At 37.4% G+C, this 14,130-nt stretch overlaps 1 protein-coding gene across 1 annotated transcript; it reads left to right on the forward strand.

Moving 5' to 3' along the window:
• The first annotated feature begins 1,818 nt into the window (after positions 1-1,818).
• On the forward strand, positions 1,819-10,037 carry LOC120106226. The gene is made up of 3 exons (XM_039119167.1): positions 1,819-1,989; positions 2,222-2,328; positions 9,896-10,037. Exons 1-3 carry the CDS (start codon positions 1,894-1,896, stop codon positions 10,020-10,022), a joined length of 330 nt encoding a protein of 109 aa, XP_038975095.1. The 5' UTR covers positions 1,819-1,893; the 3' UTR covers positions 10,023-10,037.
• The last annotated feature ends 4,093 nt before the right edge of the window (positions 10,038-14,130 follow it).

A 14,130-nucleotide genomic window follows, 5' to 3' on the forward strand; every position in this document is an offset into this window, starting at 1 on the left:
AAAATTTAAAAAATAAAGGATAAAAATAAAAACTCGGATACCACAAAAGATATCCGTGGCCCTCCCTAGAAGAGAGAGAGAGAGAGAGAGAGAGAGAGAGAGAGAGAGAGAGAGAGAGAGAGATGACGGGAACAGTGGTGTTGGCAAAGAAGAATAGTCCAGTCATCATGGTAGAGCTTGTTGGGAAGAGGAGTCTGGTTGCCAATGCCATGCTTGTAAGGGATGGGAGTGAAGAGATTGGAGGAGATTTGAGAGATGAGAACTTAAGGGTTAAAATTTGGGTTTAGTTTTCACGGGTTGGGTTTTCACAAAAAAAATATTAACAAATATTATTTATGTTAAATGAGATAAGTTTCCAATCAAATAGTTTTTTTTTTCTTTTCCCCTCTGGATTACTATGAAAAGTTCAAATTCAAACGCAAAATCCATCTTAAATTGCTTTTGATTTTCAATATCAAATTCAAATTATTTCGCAATCATTCTAATTTAGATTTGAGAGGTTGGATTATTGGTTTTCTATTTATTTCATAATTGTAAATTTAAGAATGATACGGCTCTTGGCTGATGTGGCACAAAAAATTTTTCTATAATTTTTTTAAAGATATTTTGCTGAATTTTGAAAGGATGAGAATTTTTTTCTTTTTTTTTACTACAACGGTTGCTCACACTATATATGTATGAGCGTATCCAACAAAATCAAAGCAAAAAGGAGCAAGTCTAATCCACCCAAATAAACTCTTCCGTGTGATGTGCTACATAGGAACGTATGCATATATCCATCTATATATATATATGTTTATATATATATATTATATTTATATAATACACACATATATATAATACATATATATACATATACATATATATACATATGCATACACACATATCTATATGTATACATATACATATACATACATATATACTTATACATATATTCATATACATACATACATACATATATATACACACACACACACACATACATACATACATACATATACATACATACATACGTATATATATATATATATAATACACACACATACATATATATATATATACACACACACACATATTATATATATATATACATATTATATATATATACATATTATATATATATAGATAATATGTATATAATATGTATATATATATATATAATATGTATATATATATACATATTATATATATATACATATATCTATACATATATACATATACACATATATATAATACACATATACATATATATATATACACATATACATATACATATATATATACACATATACATATACATATATATATATATATATACATATATATATATATATATATATATATATATATATATATATATAATATGTGTGTATGTGTGTGTGTAAAAGTTTTTATTGGCTTGATAAATTTTTTCAAATAAGGTATGTACATTTAGTGTGTGTGTGTGTGTGTGTGTGTGTGTGTGTGAGAGAGAGAGAGAGAGAGAGAGAGAGAGAGAGAGAGAGAGAGAGAGTTCATTGGCTTGATAAGATTTTTCAAATAAGGTATATATATTTATTTTTTAAAATAGTATAGAATGTCCTGTAAATAGAAGTTCTTGCCTGCCGATTACATCATGTGAATGCGAGTCCGAACTCCGGACGGAGAAGCGGTCAACGGTCGAAGTACCAGAGAATTCGCAGGTACAGGGCTCTTGACGCGTCGCAGGTCAGCCCGTCAGGCAACATTAAACAATACACTCGAACCTTCGTAGCCCGTTTACATCGAACCCGGCCCATTGGAAAATAATATAAATTAGAAGGTTCAGACTGGGTCCACCCCATTCACTGCCTCGTCAGCTCCACAGCCCCACCGCTCCACTTCTCTATTTCTGCGCCTCCCGGAGCGTCACCCATGGCCTCGCCGTCTTCTGCCTCCCGAACGCCTCCCTCTCCGCGGTCCGCCGCCGCCGACGCGGCCGAGCAAAGTCCTCAAACCGCGCAACTTCAGGTCAGTCCCCTCTCTCTCTCCATCCCTTCTTTCACTCCATTCTTATCCCATTCCTTCTCGCCTAGTTCCAAGTCGGAACCGATCGCTCCCCATTCCAGGGTTTCCAAATGGATCTCTCGCTCCATGCCAGCTGTTTCATCTCCATCTCTTCTCTTCCACCTTTTTGTTTTGTTATTGTTCGTGGTATAACAATTTTCTTTGGAGGGTCAATCTAGGGTTTCAATTTTTTCAGGACGTTGCCCCGCCCGTCGAAACCCATGACAGCAAAGAAGGGATAAAGATGCTCATACCAAAAGAAGAACCCTATGAAAGAAAGCCTGACTTGTTGGATCCTTTCCTGTTAGTTCTCCGCTCGTCTTTCTTTAGATTTCCATCTATGAACTGGGTGGTCTGTTTGTTCTTTGTTTTTTTGGGTCATGGATATAGTAGTTTATTATCAGAATATTAACATTTAGAAGAAACATGCTTTCTGTTTTTGTTCCATCGAATTTTTAAGCAAAAAGGTGGGATTTTTCATTTATTTTCGTTCGCGATATGTAAAGAAACAAGCAGAGTGATGCGTGATAAATAATCCAGCTGAAAGAATGTTAGACCACCATCAATTTGAAAGAAACCAAGAAAGATTATCATACTATATCACAAAGAGAAACGAGGCTTCCACTACAATGGCTTGTAGGGAAGAGTAGAGCACTATTCCAGGAATCCTGGCCTGGCCAGATGTGTCATCGGTTTCAGCATCCAGCTATTGAGAAACTCAGCATTAATTTTAATTCTTTCTGCCGAAATACTTGATATGAGAACCTATACTACCCTTGTGCTATGGGACTCCACTTGTTCATCTCATCAATTCCTTGTGTGATTACAGCATGAAGGGATTGGTTTGATTCATGGTGGTTGGTGGATTCATGAGGAGGTGGTCGAATCATAATGTGCCAGCCTGCACATCTGCGTGAGGAATTGACGTGATGAATGGGTGGAGTCCTTTTGCATTTTTGTTAAGAAAAATTCTTGCATTCGTTCTAGAAATATTTGAAGGCCGCAACTATGTATAGCTTCCCGCTGAGCCTCATATCTTTCTTACTAAATTTTCTTCTTCATGTAGCTCTAAATATCTAACTAAACTAGGTTTGCCTCCGAAATAGAAGAGTTGCTGCATTTGTTTCCATATTGGAAGGATAGTTCGACATGAAATGTAGGGATAACTTATTGACTTGTCAAATGAATCACCAAGAATGGCTACTATGCACCTTCTTTTTATTAAGCTATTTTTATTAATGTTATTGATGCCTATATAGCAAAAAACACTCACTGTCAGGGGACTCAAAATTTCCTATAAATGTTTAGCAGACAAAAAAAAAAATTCGCACAAAATTTAAGAATCTGTGGAGTGATCATGCTGTGTGAATCTAAGGGGCTTTACTTTCGACCATGATAAAAATCTTTTTAAAAAAATATCTAACATTAAGGTTCTGTACCTATCGGAGGTTCTGAGGCTTGCTAAATTAGATTACATTCTTGTTAACTTGTAAATCTTGGTCACCAGTCTTCCTGTTCCAGTAATATGAGATTGAGGCACCATCCCAGCAAGATGAAATAGGTCAGGAAATGGGACCATGAGAACAGAGTCCCAAGTCCTAACTTAAAGTCGTATCCCAGCCATGTCAGATCACCATCTTAAAGTCATATCCAAAAGTTTTCCTTATTTGACCATGCTTCTCCGAAAGGTAAAAATACTACCCATGGATCTTATATTTAGAGGCTTCACTTTCTTTTGTAATATGATGGTCTAATTACATGAGCCTAGATCTCCCCATTATCTTTTAAGTAGCCTCCACCGCTTTTTGAGATGGACCAAATACATACCTCGAATACTGAGAAACCTAAGCCCCCCAAAATCCTTTCTTTTCCAGCTGATAAATCTATAATCATCATTACTTTTGATTATACTGACAAGTTTATCTCTCACCAAAAGAAATCATGCCTAATCTTATTAATTTTTTTTTTCTCCTTAGCCACTTGGGGAGTAAGAAGAAAGACATGACAAAGAAAGGATATTCCATATGACTTGAGTTTGGAAGGGTCACTCTCTTAGCCAGAGAGAGCAAATCACCTTTCCAAACTTACAACTTTCTTCTCCATTTGGTCAATGTAAGCAGCCAGCCTTTTTTGGTAAGAGAACCTTGTTTGAGAGGTACTTGCAAATATGCTATAGGTATTTTTTTTCCAAATTAAGTTTTACTAGCATAGAGAATTCAGATTCTTTGGCAACTGAATCCACTGAGGTAGACAAGGGAGCTTTTCAAAACTTGAGCATAATACCTAAAATTCCCTCAAAGCAATAAGTGATCGCATCATCAGCATGTTGGAATTTCAATCTGCATTATCATCGAGGAAACCAGAGTCCATGCCATTAAAGAACCATCCTTATTAGCTCCAACCAAAAAACAAAGATAAGGATTTCTTGCTTCAGCCTTTCGTACAAATGATCTCTTCTCTTTTATGGGCATTTGCTGGCATGTTTCACCAGCTAATCTCCAATCCCCATAATTGGCGAAGCAAGCAGAGTCACAGGCGAAGGTAGGCGAATCATGCTCTGAAGGTAAGACAAACCTGTCATGAAGCACAAGAAGAATTCGGTGGGCTTAAGGAGCTGCATTAATCTTTCTAGTGATGTGAAATGCGTTCATATTCCTCAGAGGATTCAATAAATTGCTTAACTCACCTTATTCATCAACTTCTGAGCCATAAAGCTGTAAAATACCCAAAATGTTTTCCTCATGAACATAGTCACATATATGTTATGCTTACTGGATATGCATCAGTTACAAATCAGATCTTTATTGAAGTGGCAGATTAAGACCAGACATCTGTACTAATTCATGGTGTGGATTCTTGATTGTCCTTCAGATGTTCAATGTACTCTTGCTCATGTGATTTCACATTGATTGTTTAAAGGCCAAAAAGAAAAAGTATGGAGGCTAATCCAAGAGTTGGCAAAAGTGTCTAAAAGGGGGTCCAGCTGGCTCAAACCTGTCATAGCAGGACAGCTAGTACTTTGATCCATATTGCCCCTCATGTGCATTGCACATGCTTTATGCTAGTATTCACTAAGTTTAACATCTTGGTCTCCATTTATTGCCATGAAAGAGTGCTCATAGTAATGCACACACCTATCTAGAAAGGTTTGTATGGTTTCTTTTTGAAAATCGCCGGTAGAGGTTATTGCCATCCATATTTAGATTTAAGCATTTTAACCGAAAGATAACTCTGCCCACTACCAAGTTTCCTTCCTTTTTTTTCTAAGATCCTCATTTTTAGACAGTCAGACCCTCTAAAACCCTTCAAGGTACACATTTTACCGTGGTCAATGTGCCATTATTGTTTTTGCTGCATAGAAATTGCAACACATTCCATGTGTCTGATAGCAGACTAGGGACATACTTAGATGCTAATATGTGTGTAAACATGACGTACAACATTGATTGAGATAAGACATTTGAGAGTAAAGATGCTTTCTAGGCTGCCAATTATTTGAGCTTATCTTTGATCTTTGATATGCAATCTGCACCGCACGGTACTTTTGGACCTGCTTTAACTTAACTTCGATTGCATGTTTTAAAAATATTCTGCAACCCACTATGCAGAATAGAGAGAAGTAACTATAGAGTTGTCCAAACTAACTTCCAACTTGTGTAGTGTACGGTATTTCTGTAATATATGCAATACTTTTCTCCATAAAACTAGGGAGACATTGCTCTATCATCTATATAAAAGAAGAATCACTCTGGTAGTTCCCTTACCGAAAACCATTCCTTTAGGGCCATCTGATGCAGTTTACAATCCAAATTTTTAAAATTTAACTTTCTAGGGTAAAATGTCCATTTACATTGTTGTTTCAATTGAGTTATGGGAACATTTCTACGTGTAATGAGGATCTAACAATTATTTCAGATCTGCTTTATATATAGTTAAGGTTGTCAAAAGAACAAGCTGTTTGTGAGCAACTAGTGTCTGACTTGTACTTTAGATAGCCTTTGGGTCATTTGATTAATACACGAACCGATTATGTGCTAAAGTTTTGAGCTTGAAATATAAAGGAGCTAAACATGAGATGGGGCAGCTTGGTTGTGTTTGGCGAGCTATATAAAAATATGTTATATGTAATTTAATTATTATTTATTAATATAGTTATTTTTGTTTCCTGAAACAAATAAACCTTAGGTAAAAAGGATGAATATGAGACGTTGGATTGTGTAAGGCTAGATCGGTCGCGGTTTATACAGAAAACCCTAAGTCAGTAATCCCTCTCTTCAATTGCAAGAGCCGCAGCAAAGCAACCCCTCCCCAACTCTCCATCTTCTCTCTCCCTTCCCATTTGCAAACCCTAAGCCTCAACTCATCCACATTTTTAGGCCCTGCACACTTGAATCTTTAATCTCTCAACCTCAACTGTTCTTCCTTGCATACTCTTCTTTCTCCATGGCGGATGGCAAAAGCGGTAATGGATCAGGCATGCTCGCCGTGCTCCTCGTCGCGGACGACAAGTCGGTGGCAGTAGTGGCGGTAGGGTTGAGATCTATGACAACAACAACAGAGATGGTCAAATCAAGCAGTTTAAGTCCTTGCTTCCTTTTTTTCTCCACATGTGTTATTTCCATTGTTGAATCCCTTGCCTTCCCTATTTAGCAGCAAGGCCAACCAAGCTGAGCTTGAACTAACAAGGTAGCAGAGGAGGCCTAGCTCATAATGAGCACAAGCTGATCCTCAACCAGGCAGGCTATGGCTGGTCAGATTGCTCGTGTCCAGATCATTCATGCCCCTAGCGTAGTAATCTAGAATTAAATTCAGTAATCTAAAATTAAATTCAGATCTGTGCAGTAAATTTGAATGGAAAACAAATCCATTTGCCTAGAGGGAACTCGTCAGTCTCAGATCATTCATGCCCTAGTGTAATAATCTAGAATTAAATTCAGTAATCCAAATTTAAATTCAGATCTGTGCAGTAATTGAATCGAAAACAAATCCACCTACCCAGAGGGTCGTCATGCTTGAGACTGAAGATGTTGAATCAAAGGTGAACAAGAGAAGGTAAAGAGAATTGGACAAAGGGAAAGCCAGAGATTGTATTGTTCTCATCAAAGACTGCATTATGCTTCTTCTTCTCTTTTTCTCCTCTTATAACCCTTCAAAGATTCAATTTTCAATCCGAGGACTTTCTGTGACTTAATTAATCAAGTGAAGCCAAAAAAAAAATTTCTGGAGAGTGGGGAAGGGTGAGAGTCATTGGAATAATATAGGCTGCTGGAGCCATATATCTTTCCTTGTATTGCCCCCTTCCCTCCTTTTTCCTTTCGCTTCCTCTCTTTGCACATTTTTCACCTTACCCACACCACAGCTCCTTTTTTTTTTTTTTCAATACCAGGGTGAAACCAGATGTCCCTTCACTCATTCATGAGAGAACAGGGCATGACAATTTTAGGCTGCAACCCTCTGCAAACTGGTGCAAACTGGTTAACTAAATGGCTTTAAATCAACACTAGAAGATAGGATAATGGAAGTGAATTAGTCTTTACTTTTGATTGAAAATTACTAAGAATTCAATAAAGAGATTCTTAAAACAGAAAAAAATACAATGTAACCCAAAGATTGATTTGGATGTCAAATAAGTGAAAATAACACCCTAAAATTTAAAACTAATAAAATGTAAACCTAGTCAGACCCTAGATTGCAGGGCGATCTTGATGTCAAGTCTCGGCTCGAAGTGGAAATATGTGAAGGTAACAAAACAACAGTTTCTGCTTGCCATACCTCCTTCAGCTTTTTTGTGGTCCTGTGCCACAACACATAAACCAACATTGGGAAGGTAAATATGATAATAGGTTCTTTTATCCTTTAGTATAGAATTGTTGAAACCTTATCTTCGAAGGACTCAATAATGCTTCCACTCTCACCCAAACTTGCTCGTCTTATTTCAGATTTAAGAGCCATTAGCAACTTCCCTTTCTTTTGGATGATCTATGTTTCTTCTGTGGCTAATGTAGATTCACCTTTGGCCATTCTTTATTTGCATTTGTTCCTGTTAGTGGAGATAAAAATTTCTTCCATTTGGTAGTTTAAGTATGCTGTCCTAAGTTATGTTTCCTAGTGCGAGCATTGTCCTGATCTTATTTGTTTCTTTCTCTGTGCTTCAAAGCATTTCTCCATTTTTTGATCATCTATGAATTTTTTAAGTCTTGAATCATTATCCCCCTTGTCTTTCCCTTTAGAATCTTTATCTTATTGCTCTTAACTTCTCCTATGTTGGACCTGTAACTTGAGTTATTCCTAGTTTTCCTCATTGATAATGAATATAAATCTACTTTTGTTGTGTGTTTCTCGAGGTTCATATAACCTTAAAATCATCTTTGAGGATTCTTCCTTTGGCGTATACCCTTAGCATATGGCATCATCCTACCAAATAACACTTTGGTCCTAATGCCATGTCGCTATCACAAGGAGATGCAGCACCTTCTTGATTGGTCTAGTTCATGGATAATTCTATTGTATAAATGTTTAATTCTTTACTTAATACTGATTCATGCCCATTGTGAGCCTTGACCCTACTATGAGGTCTGTTTACTCTTTGTCACAGGCTATCGCCAAATCACAATCCCATGATCTTCAATGGGTCATAATCAAAAAGTGCAACCCCACCCCCCAACCCACCCCCCCCCCCCCCCACCCAATAGTTGCTTGTGGCTTCGTTGCATATGGTTCAATGATGAGTGAACTTGCTATTATGCTTGTGTCACTATAATTGATGCTATTGGTGCCTATGCTGGTCATGCCTTGATGTTTGTTTTTTTGTTTGTATTGCCGTTAAGGTAAATAATTAAATATTCTACACTTAAGGTCCCTTTCATTTAATTTTATCAACAAGCTTTAACATACTAAACAAATGTTATTTGTTTGACGATGATAACATTTTCTCTAAATAATATCTTATTTATCATGAAATAGCCTTAGGTCTATTCCATATTTTCTGTTCATAATAAGCCCTAACACATCTGAAAAGTAGAAGGGAACCATAGAAAAGGTGCTACTAAGGATTAAAAAGATATGCCGTCTTGGTATCGAACTCCGTACTGTACCAAAATATTACTATGTTGTACACCTGATATGGGGGCTGGTGGGGTATACCGACACTCGGTACGCCTCCAGTATTGTGTACTAGTTCGGTACCAGTACGTATGGTTTGTATGCACCGGTACTGACCGGTACGATATTTCTTTATTTAGATCCTTGAAGAAAGAAACATATTATAAGATAAAATAAATTTTCTGTGTAATTCCTATCGTCAAAGTTTTGACATCCTTGTTAATGATCAGTTCTTTCATTGCAAAACCTATAAAAGCTAGCTACTTTTATTTAGTGAGTTCAGCATGATGGATCATTCTAGATTAACATATGAATTATTTTATTATGCTTTTGTTTTTGTCGACAATATTTCTTTTGGAAGTTTGAAGAGAAAGATTTATCCCCCAAAAAAGTTGCATGCCATATCTTCTGCCTTGCTAATTCACTGTTACTTCGAAGGAAGTAGTTATATTTCTTGTTGTGCATTTTAAAAAGTTGTTTGCAACTTGCTAGAATGGCAAGTTCTTTTAGCTTGCTTACCATGTTTTTTCTTTCTTAATGTTCATTATATTCATAAAGAATCATGAACCTTTGCCTCCTCATTGCAGAATATCATACTTGCTTTCTTTATAAACCAAGAACTGTTAAGCCATGAGTCCCTAGTGGATTCCTATTGATGTGTTTGTCAATACTTGTTCTTCTCAAAAATATTAATTATCACTCTCTAATTCTTAATCAATTATTTCTAGTAGATTGTTGTTTGTTTGAATGATGATTGTTAATGTTTCAGCCTCGATGAAGACTATTTCAAGGCGCTTGACGAGAAGCACATTAGATATGATGCTGAATTCTCTCGGCAATTTGATGGCCAAATACTTTCTGGAAAGGCCTTTGATGGAGGTAACCAGACATTCTAAGATTTAATACAAGATCTGTTTTGTGCATATAATGTTAGGACATAATGGAATCCGTATTTTCGCCTTTTTGGAATTGAGAGATTTAGTGTTGCTGGTTTCTTCTTACATGAATCACTAATGGAGCTCATGGTTCGCCGTACCAGCCGAATCGGGTGGTACGGGGCGTACGATACTGGTTTGGTACCGGTATTCCAGTATGGGCGGCGTACCGATATTTAGTATACTGAAAAAGATCTCGTACCATATCGTACTGATACAGTGCTAGTGTGGCATCGGGTACGGGGTACGGTACTGAGACAACAAACCTTAATGGAGTTGCACCTTGAGTTTTGACCATCTCATGTTTCTTCAGAAACATCTATATGTCTAAAGATGTTATCTCTAGCTTTAGAGCTAATTTGAGGATTTCTTCTTTTGAGCTTTCTATCACTCTCTCTTTCTTTCCTCTTCAAAATTTCTCTTCTAGATAATTGGTTATATTTAGTAGTTAGAATCTTCTACTATGATAATTGCTTTAGATCTTCCTAGAGTCTCAACCTGCACCCACCTCTAAAGAGCATCTCAAAAATTTTTGCTTCTCATGCATGCACACGCATTTACTTCTGCACGCGCTCATGATTCCGGCAACTAAGAGCTATATTAATAATGAAGAGACTATAATAATACATTAGAACCAAGGTTCGCCGTCTCAGTACCGGACCCCCTCGGGGGAGTCCTTACAATTGAAAGTTTCTCCGACACAACTCCGATCGGAGAAACTTACCTTCCTAAAAAGTACAAGCCAAGGACGCATTCCTTATCGATGTCAACCGTACACCGAAGCAATGAAGGCAAATGTAACTAGCATAGTGTCGGTATGATACGGTACGGAGTTTTTTTAATGTACTAAGGTCGGTACGCCATCCATATGGGATAACCTAACCGTATGGTACGGTATGTCCCGTACTGTCCGGTTTGGACTAGTACGGCATACCATGGTTGGAACTTTCAAATTCCTCAATTGATAGCCTCTTAAAGCAATCCTACCACATCTTCTTATTGCAGCCTGTTTAGCTAACCTGGTGCAGCTAGACTGTTCTCAGACAAAATGATCAGTGTAAACAAAGATGACAGTCCAACCCCCTAGGTAAGGTTGGATTTAGATTCTTTTTACTATTGTTATTTAATTGCTGCAGCATCCATAGCTTCAGGAATTAAGACATTGTATTACAGCTGAACCTGAATATTAGAACTACAAAAATTTTCCTCCTTGAAAAGAACATCAAGTAATGACTCTGTGATGGAGAGAGGTTGACACTAAACCCTTAACTTAACTGACACAATTTAAAATGAGTCCATCAGCCTGATGAAACTTTAGAAAAACAATTTCTCTAAGTGGAACATTCTATTAGAACAGTAGAATATGTACGTTCATTTTGAATCACTGAAATGTCGTGTGATCATTTGAGCAAGAAAAACCAACAGAACTCTGACCGTTCCAATCTTTCTCTTAGACTATGTCATGGTAGATATGCCCATATGGCTGTGGATTTAGTTCCAGCATCTTTACCTCTTAAGATGATATTGATCGTCAAATACTCATTTTGGGCCTTGTTGACTCTCTGCTCTTACATGCATGAAGAACTATCAATATCATGTATCTATGTATATTATGTGTGTATGTATGTATTTCTGATGTCTCAGGTCAAGCCATTTTTTGTCTAATGTTGTAGCCATTAATACATAATGGACACTAGACTGGTCGAAAATGAACTGCTACTATTTGATAATCATAATCATAGTACACTTGTGGAATCTTCATTTGTCATTGCATACTAGAGGTTCTAAATACGATTCTGTGTTCTGGAGTTTCTACAGGATTCCATGAGAACTCGCCTGCCCTATTCATACATGTTTCTGATGGCGCTTAGATAGACGCCAATTTGCCATTTGACTAATATGTCATTATCACTGTAGCTCTCTATAATTTGTTCTGTCAGTGATGGTTTTTGTTCCTTATTCTTAACACAGGGAAAGTGTATGACCAAGAAACATTATCGAAAATGAGACTATAAAGTCGAGCAGGTATGAAAAATCAATGTATAATGTCAAACGATTTCACAACTTAACCTTTTGTGCTATCCATTTCAGGTATCCTTTTACAAGTTCATTTGCAGATCCTGTTCGACATTATGAAGAAGAGAATCGGCTGCATCGCCTGCAGAAGAAAACATCAAGTGCACCGGCAAGAACATCCATCTAAGAAGAGCTCTAATGTGAGTTCTTAAAAAAGGATGATTAAGATAAAATCTAAATAGTGGCTAAAGCCATGTAAATGTGGTGTATCACGTTAATTTTCTTGTGTGTTTTTTAGGTTCTGCATCCGGGACCTGGAATGGTTAGAGGAGTAGGCTGTTCACTCGGAAGCAGCTATGATCATCTTTAAGGAAGATACTTGAATCCTTGAATAGCGAAACTAAAGAAAATAAGTTTTTACTTGTTGCTTTACATGGGTCTGTATACAAATGACTAGATGCCATATGTCAGTTTTAACACTCATGAAGTGAATTTACTTTGGTCAATAACTCAGTTAAAACTTAACAGGGATGCTTTAATCTTTGATTTATCATGGTTTTGTTTTTCTCGATTGAGATTTGATTAATCTAGTAGGAGGCTAGAGATAGTCCCTTTGGCAGAGTATGAGCTCTATCTATCTAATCCATCTATCAATCTAGCTAGCTATAATCAACGCGGTCTTGCATGACTGATGATCTCTGCATTTGGGGCAAATTTGGATTCTGTGAGCTGGTCATCAATCTTCATATTGCTCGCATTGAACGTTGACATGAGCATGACTTAATTTGCCTCAGCCGCATTCTGTTTTCCTTTAGACAGAAAAGTGCTCGTTGAAATGTCATCAAATGTTATGATATTTTTGTAGACCAGCAACTTCTTCACAAACTGTTCTGCCAACGTCACTGCATGTAATTCGTTATATGATACTATGATAGAAAGTGCCTGTTAGCAATGGGAACAGAAAGATGTAGCCCTTTTCCAAAGTCCCTAAACCTCTGATTTAATCTCATGGTACAGCTACAAAGACACTACCAGCGTAGTTAGCTGGCATCTTCCATCGCAAATTATGATAATGGAAGAAATAATTTTTGTGGTATGTTTGATAGTGCATGTTTTGATGGTATTTTCAACAAATAGCATGTTCTAACTTTTATCATCCAAATAGATAATTAACAAACAAAAAGTTTTTAGTTTAAATCCTATAAACTAAATCTCAGTGTTGGGTTAATCCGGTCTCCTCTTTTCTTCTTCTTCTTCTTCTTTCTTGCAAAAGGGGAAGCAAAGGGTTGGACTTGCAGCTGTGGTCATGGTGGTCCGGTAAGATGGCAGCAGGTAGTGATGGCCGCAGTAAAGAGCGGTCGATGATGGTGGACAATAGGCGATGGTAACCGGCTAACAAGGAAACAAGAAGAAAGTGTCGGAAAAATAGCGTTTTCTTTTTTTTTTTTTAGCCGTTGGCTGCTCACTGGCGCCCATCGCTCTATTGGGAAAGGTCGATAGGAGGCCAAGGAACTCGACTAGTGGTCTAGTGTCAAGAGGTGGTGGTGCCGATAGCCGGCAAAAGGGAAAGAAGGCTTGAGAAAATAGAAAAAATAGAACTTGGTCGACTTCGACCAATTTACCGCAGAATAGTAAGGGTCCTATCACCGAGGAAAGGAAAGAAGAAGAAGGATTGAAACTTACCTCGGCTTCGGCAAGCTCCCTAGCTTCAATTTTCGGCGACCATAGTGAATCCAAGCCGTCGGCAATTAAGGGGAAGAAAGACAAGAAGAAGATGGTGACTGAGACGATCTTCCGGTGGGAAAGAATTGTGGGGATGGGATCTTTTAAATAACAAATGAGGCTAGGTTTCCTAGCCTTCAAAGAAGTCCATAGAGGAGGAGGACTCGTTCTCCTTTGCTGTGTTCAACCAAGGACTTCCCTATTTTGACTCAGGAGCAGGCCTTCGAGCCTCATTTTTAGTGTCAGGCTGGGCCAATGGACCGACCCAACGAATGTGAGGCTGGGCCACAATAAAGATATATCAATATTCAATCCATATCTGATCTGTTTT

This window comes from Phoenix dactylifera, unplaced genomic scaffold (genome assembly GCF_009389715.1).
Source record: "Phoenix dactylifera cultivar Barhee BC4 unplaced genomic scaffold, palm_55x_up_171113_PBpolish2nd_filt_p 000492F, whole genome shotgun sequence".
Lineage (NCBI taxonomy): Eukaryota > Viridiplantae > Streptophyta > Magnoliopsida > Arecales > Arecaceae > Phoenix > Phoenix dactylifera.